Here is a 6677-nt window from a genome sequence, read left to right as displayed (position 1 = left end):
CAGGCACCGTGTTCCTTTTGCTCAGTACCTGTCTGGGACAAGGTCTCAGCCTCTGCCTGACACAGCACCAGGTTGATGGGCTTAAGTCCATTTAGCATTGACATGGACATGAGAGGGGGCTGTGTCCCAACACAGACACCACTGACACTGCATTGGAAGCAGATCCACTCAGGGATGGCCAGCATGAGGTGGGCAGAATTCCTCAGCCTTTCTCCTTGCCCATAAAACAAACCCCGTCCTTTTGAAATCTCTAGCCCTGGGGAAGGCAGCCATGTCCTGGCCTGGAGAGGCAGGGAGCGGGGACTGCCAGCCATGCTGAGACACTCCCAATATTGTTAACATTGAACTAAACTAAGGATCCAAGCTGGACTGAACCTGCTGGTGTTGGGGCCTGAAATCGGCAGCAACGGAGCGTGAGCTTTGGAGGGGCAGGAAAAGGAAGGCTCAGGAGGCAGGGGCTGCATTTCAGGGCCTCTTCCCTGGACCCACCTCTAGCAGGCTGGTGCCATCACCACTCAGCTGTACTCAGCCTCCTTCCAAGTCTGGGAAGCTACTGCTCTGTGGTGCTCATGGGCAGAGCAGTGGACAGGATCCTTGCCATAAACAGCACATTCCTTCCTGATGAGGGACTCACAAGGCCACACACACACAGGCTCATGCACGCTGGCACAGAATTATACACAAATTTGTGCTCCCATGTCCATCCATGCGATCACAACTGTACAAAAGCTCAGAAGACAAGAACACACATAGGAACACAACCAACTGTGGACTCTGCTAAGGATAGCTAGGGACAACTGCAGCAGGGCTAGAGCATTCTGGGGAAGGACAAGGCCCCAGGCATGCCCATGCCATTATTTGTGTACTCACAGACTGTACAGAGAGGGAACGACTCAAAACAGGCCAGAATTTTTTCCTGAGGGCAGTGTTAGGCGGGATGAGGTCAAAACCTAGCAGCACAACAGACATACCTGGGGAGGCAACAAGAAGTGACCATTGGGGTGAGCTGAGCAGGGAAGGAAAGAGATGGACATGGCACGTTGTCATACACGATAACCCTTGGGCTTCCAGCTGAAAAAGCCTGGAGCTTCTTCCTAAGAACAGCATTTCAAACATCCCCCTAGAGTGTCCCAGGCTGACGTCACTTGCCTGCTCTGGACCCATGTAGCATTTGAGCTGAGACTTTTGCCTGCACTGCTGCATTCCTGTCCTACAAATGCTGGGGCCTTTCATCCCAGTGCTCAGAAGAAGCCTTCACTGGGGAATGGGCATGGCACAAACCCGGAAATGAAAAAGCAGCAGTGCAGAAAACCAAAGCACATCCCACATCATTAGCTGTGATGGTTTGCATTGAAGAGGAGCTTGTCAGAAAATTGTTACCTCTGCAAAGGGTGCCTCTGGGCCTGCAGCAATGAAGGGCAGGTATAAAAGCAAGGCCAAGTCCTTGCTCTCTCATCCACTTCTCTTGCCTCCTTCTCCTTGGCAACCAGGTGAGTCTGAAGCCTCTTCTCCTCCTCTTCCAAAGTGAGATCTCTCCTCGATGGACCTCTCAGCTGATACTGCCTCTGTCCTTGTGCTGGGGTTTGGAGCATCTTGTCATGACAGAGGGAAGCAGGGAGAAGGTCTGCTTAAAGAGAGGCTGGGACGTGGCTGAGAGGGCTTTTGGGTGATGAATTAGGAGGGAGCCTCCTTGGGTCAGGCTGCTCTTTATAGGGCGATGAAGACTGTGTGGCTCCTGGTAAAGCTTCCAGCTGCCCACTCAGTAGTACCCTGCCTCCTTTGTGACAAGGAAACCAGGCTGCTCCTCACCCATCCTTGTGCTCTGCTTCCTCCCTGCCCTCTCTCCCAGGTGCACCTCCAGCGCAGAGACATGTCGTGTTATGACCAGTGCCTGCCATGCTGGCCCTGTGGCCCAACCCCGCTGGCCAACAGCTGCAATGAGCCCTGTGTCAGGCAGTGCCAGAACTCCACCGTCATCATGCAGCCCTCTCCCGTGGTGGTGACTCTCCCTGGTCCCATCCTCAGCTCCTTCCCACAGAACACCGTTGTGGGCTCCTCCACCTCCGCTGCTGTTGGCAGCATCCTCAGCTGTGATGGAGTGCCCATCACCTCTGGGTGCTGTGACCTCTCCTGCATTTCAAGCCACTACTGTGGCAGCAGGTGCCCCCCCTGCTAAACATGGTCACAACAGCCTTGGATAAGGACCCCCAGGAACTCAGAACATGCTGCTGGACAGAGGGTCAAACTTTCTGGTGTTGGTTTAGGAGCAGCTGACCATCTCTGGTATGTCCTGCCAGGGCAAGACTGGAAGGGACCAGCCTGGGCTCTCTGAAAACATGGCCAATGTCTACCTTTCCTGTCTTCCACTCACCCTTTTTCTCTCTTTTCTTTGTTGTCTTGTGCTCCCTTCAAACCTGCTGTGAGCACCCCACAAACCAGCCTGGAGTGACCTGCTAGCCTGACCAGATGTCCTGTGGGAACTCTGCCACAGGAAAAGGGGAACAGATTCTTGGCTGCTCCTGCTCCTCCCTGCACTGGGGGCCTCCACTTGCCGTGACCTCTTTTCCCTCTTTAGACTCATTAACATTTGCTGCAACCCTGCCTGTGTCCCTTAGGTGATCTTTCCATCTGCATACTGACTGCTGATGAAGAAAGCCATTGCTTTGCGGAAGGAATTAGGTGGGGCCACAGGGGAACCCTTCATCACTCCTAGAGGGACTGGAGGGTGGGACATACTACAGCAAGTCCTCTTTCAGGCAATACCTCTTGAAGCTGAGGAAGACAACCCTAGTTGCTCCACAGCCAATGGCCTTGCCTTGCTGTGACTCTGCTCAGAAATACTCCCTTGGCCCTGGAGCACATCATGTGAACAGGAATCCTGACAGCTGCAGTCCTCAAGAGAGGAACTGTGGGCATGTGGGAGGCCCGAGGGAGGTCAGCACTCCCACAAGCTCTTGGGGGAGAATGCTCCTCTTGCTTTTGGTGGAACTGTGCTGGGGAAGGAGGCTCAGCAGACAATGTTCCCAAAGGATGGCAGGAATCGGGAATGGGTAAAGAGCCTTGGGGATGGCCCACAGTCCCTGCTCCACCTGCCCATCTCTTCCATCACCTGATCTAGAGGCCATGGTCAGCATGCCTGGGCGTGGACAGCAGGAACAGCTTCCTCATGCAGCCCTATCACCCTTCAGCACAGCACGTGGCATGATCCACCTGTTGCCAACATGTGTAGGGCTGAGGTGTTCACAAGTTAGTAGGTGTCAGCTACAGCAGGCCACACACTGGAGTCCCACGTCCCTGTGAACTCAACGCCCCCTTGCATGAAGGCAGGCCCAGGACAGTGACTGGTGCCCAAACATGCAACATTTCTCTGTGCTGCCTTGTCTTCCTCAAGCACAGCTTTCCTGAGGCCCAGGAACTCTACAGCCCCACAAGGGCCACAACCCAGCTCTGGTCTGGAAAGGTGCTGTGTGACAGGAAATACCCCAAGCTCTGTGCAGACATGGCAGTGACAGTGGAATTTGATCCTGCACTCAGCAAGATTCATGAGCTGCCCCTGAATGGTACAGGGCATGCACCAGCCCAACCATAGAGCACATGTTGGAGTGCCTCCCCCCAGGCACCAAGCTCCTTCAGCATTCCAAGAGCCCTGGTGCTGAAGTGGCCCTTGTGCTCTGGGCAGCACTGCTGGTCTGCACACGCAGGCCAAGGTCTTCGCACATCTGCAGACCCTGGGGCCCTGTGGTGTGGGGGCTCTGCCTTTGCACAGACCCCACACACCACCAGCACCATAGGACCAGGATGGAGGGCAGGGTCATTCGTCTGTGCCGGGTAAGGATGACGGGCATGTCTCCCTAGGCTGGATTGTGTGGGAGACAGTGCTGGGTCAAGTGTTCACACAGGAGCGACAAGCATCAGGACCAAGCCCACCTAGGCCCAGTGCAACCAGGGGTCCCAGCTCTGGCTTGGCCCCTGGCCCAGGGTCTCTATGGGAGCTCAGGCCTAGCGCAGGCCTGCCCCAGCTCTGCCATATCTGTGCCTGGCCTGGGCTACTGTTGCCCTCCTGGCCTCCTAGGTGGTCCAGGACAGTCACTGGCTGGAGCCTTCACCTGGGCCTCTCTTGAGTCTGGCCTTGGCCTGGGCTCCAGCCCCAGCTCTGACCCTGGGGCTGAGAACTTCTGCGCATAATCTGCCTAGATTACGGCAATAATCAGTAGATGCTTGTGGGGTAGAATTATCTGCTGTCTGAGATGGACCAGCTGTCTCATACTTTGGGGGTGCTCATTTCTCTTGATCATGACAAAATCCTTCTAGACAAAAAATTCACATGTTGATGCCATCTTTGCTATTCCCTGCCTGCAGTGTATGTCGGTTAAGGAGAACAAGACCAACATTTAAAAAGGACATTGTCCACATAAGTATCTCGTTTCCTCTGAAAAACCGTGCTAGGCCTGATCACAATACACTGTTTGGAAAAGGACATAAATTGCAAGTTTTGCTCACTTTCTTTTCTCCTCCTTATGTCAAAATGGGTGTAACTGAAGAGAAAGGCTCTTCATCAGAAGGTCTTGAGAGAAGACTAAAACTCATGCTCCTTATTTAACCTAAAAGTGCAGCTGTATTGCAGTTCCACAAACACAGGGGTTGGGCTCTGTTTTCTGACCTGTCAGGGACCTTTGCTAGGCTGAAGTAGCCTTTCACTGCTTTGCCGTTCTCCTCAGAGCTGCCTTCAACTCCTTGTTTCTGATGGTATAGCTGAAAGGATTCAGCAAAAGAGTCAGGAGAGTGCTGAGGGTGGACTCCACTCTGTTGAGACTAAAGGATGAGCGAGCCATGAGTTTCAGGTACATGAAGATGACAGCTCCATAGAGGACGGGGACCACAGGGAGATGGGAGCTACAAGCAGATAATGCCTTCTGGTGGCTGAAAGACGAGGGAATACATGGAGAATTGCAAGTATGATACAGATGAAGAAAACCACCTTGAAAAGCAGAGTGCTTTGGATGATGGGGATGGGCACCAGGAAGCCAAGGGTCTCAATGAGCGTTGTATCACCACAGGCCAGGCTCAGGAGAGGCCCAGCCCAGCATCACAGTAGAAATGGTCACTGTTGTTCTTGGAGCAGAGAAGACACTGCACCAGCAGCAGAGACATCTGGGAGATGATGACCACAAAACTCAGTAGCCATGCTCCTAGGCATAGAAAGAAGCAGAGTATCTTTGTCATGATAGTGATGTAACGCAGCCGTTTGTGTATGGCAATGTTGTGTATGGCAACGGCAATCTCAAAGGACATCACTGAGAAGATTAGAAACTCAGTGACACCCAGGAAGAAGTGGGAAAATGACTGTGCCAGGCAGCAGGAAACACAAACGGTTGTCCTGGTGACAAGGAAAGTCTCCAGCACTTTGGGGACAATGGTGGTGGTGTTCTGGATCTCCAAGAAGGAGAGCTTGCCGAGGAAGAAGTACATCAGGATCCTCAGGGACCGATCCCTCCCCGCAGCAAAAATGATGACGCCGTTCCCACCAGGGTTACAAGATACGTGGACAAGACAAGGACAAACAGGACCACGTGCCACCTGCGATGGTCTGGGAAGCCCAGGAGAACGACTTCAGTCCCAAATATCCTGTTCTTCTTTGCCATGGCTCCAAGATTACAGATGGAGATTATGTCAGAGTGAGGTTTCACATTGCAGCAAGAGCAGCAGTAACCTTTCAACAAGAAGTCTTTCCCTGGGCTCGGTGGCTCTTCCCACGGCCTCCGGTTATCAGTACCAGTCTCATTCTCCCTCCACCTCCTCTCTCTCTCTTCTTCCATACAGACAGGCATACAAACATCTGTGCATCCTTCTCCAGCCATTCATCCATCTACTCTACTCTATGACCCTCCCTGCAAGGGAGCTACAAATTAGACTATGAAATCCAGATTTTTCCTTTTCTTGTTCTTGTCTTTTTCTCTTGGGTCAGTTTCTGATAACCAAGTAGGTTATGGTCTGGTCTGAATTTGTCTGGACCAGACAAATTCAGAGTATTTGATAGAAAATTAATTACTATGTTTTCAAAGGGAATTTTTGGGTTCTTTTGCCTATCAATTTTTCAAGGGAAAGTCTGCCTCTGTGTCCCACTGTACTGTATTATGTACAATACTTTTCTGCCTAAAAGGAAGGCCCCAAATAATAAAAAATCCGGGCAGAAAATAGAATGCACAGGGGAAGTGTACAGGGCATTCTCTTTTTCTTTCCTTTCCTTTCCTTTTCTTTTCTCTCTTCTCTTCTCTTCTCTTCTCTTCTCTTCTCTTCTCTTCTCTTCTCTTCTCTTCTCTTCTCTTCTCTTCTCTTCTCTTCTCTTCTCTTCTCTTCTCTTCTCTTCTCTTCTCTCTTCTCTTCTCTTTTCTCTTCTCTTCTCTTTTCTCTTCTTCTCTTTTCTCTTCTCTTCTCTTTTCTCTCCTCTCCTCTCCCCTCCCTCCCCTTCCTTTTCCTTCCCTTCCCTTCCCTTCTCTTCTCTTCTCTTCTCTTCTCTTCTCTTCTCTTCTCTTCTCTTCTCTTCTCTTCTCTTCTCTTCTCTTCTCTTCTCTTCTCTTCTCTTCTCTTCTCTTCCTCTCCTCTCCTCTTCTCTCTTTGCCTTGCCTTGCCGTCCCCTGCCTTGCATTGCCTTGCGTTGCCTTGCCTTCCCCTGCCTT

General features: G+C 51.8%; 1 protein-coding gene and 1 pseudogene across 1 annotated transcript; one reads left to right on the top strand and one right to left on the bottom strand.

The window, feature by feature from the left end:
• The first annotated feature begins 1717 nt into the window (after positions 1–1717).
• LOC140662671 (feather keratin Cos2-3-like) lies at positions 1718–2176 on the top strand. The gene is made up of 2 exons (XM_072886233.1): positions 1718–1738; positions 1850–2176. The coding sequence occupies exons 1-2, from the start codon at positions 1718–1720 to the stop codon at positions 2174–2176; spliced, it is 348 nt and encodes a 115-aa protein (XP_072742334.1).
• Positions 2177–4694: 2518 nt separating this feature from the next.
• LOC140662670 (olfactory receptor 6X1-like) lies at positions 4695–5642 on the bottom strand (annotated as a pseudogene).
• Between the last annotated feature and the right edge of the window lie 1035 nt (positions 5643–6677).

Source organism: Ciconia boyciana, chromosome 22 (genome assembly GCF_034638445.1).
Source record: "Ciconia boyciana chromosome 22, ASM3463844v1, whole genome shotgun sequence".
Lineage (NCBI taxonomy): Eukaryota > Metazoa > Chordata > Aves > Ciconiiformes > Ciconiidae > Ciconia > Ciconia boyciana.
The sequence above is the reverse complement of the archived record's forward strand: the minus strand, read 5'-3'. Positions and strand labels throughout refer to the sequence as shown.

What these genes read in the sequence shown, in the direction of transcription:
- LOC140662671 (XM_072886233.1), top strand. Translation starts at nt 1,718, where the DNA reads ATGAAGACTGTGTGGCTCCTG. An exon ending in TGAAGACTGTGTGGCTCCTG is followed by an intron (nt 1,739 to 1,849) that starts GTAAAGCTTCCA and finishes CCTCTCTCCCAG; the next exon opens with GTGCACCTCCAGCGCAGAGA.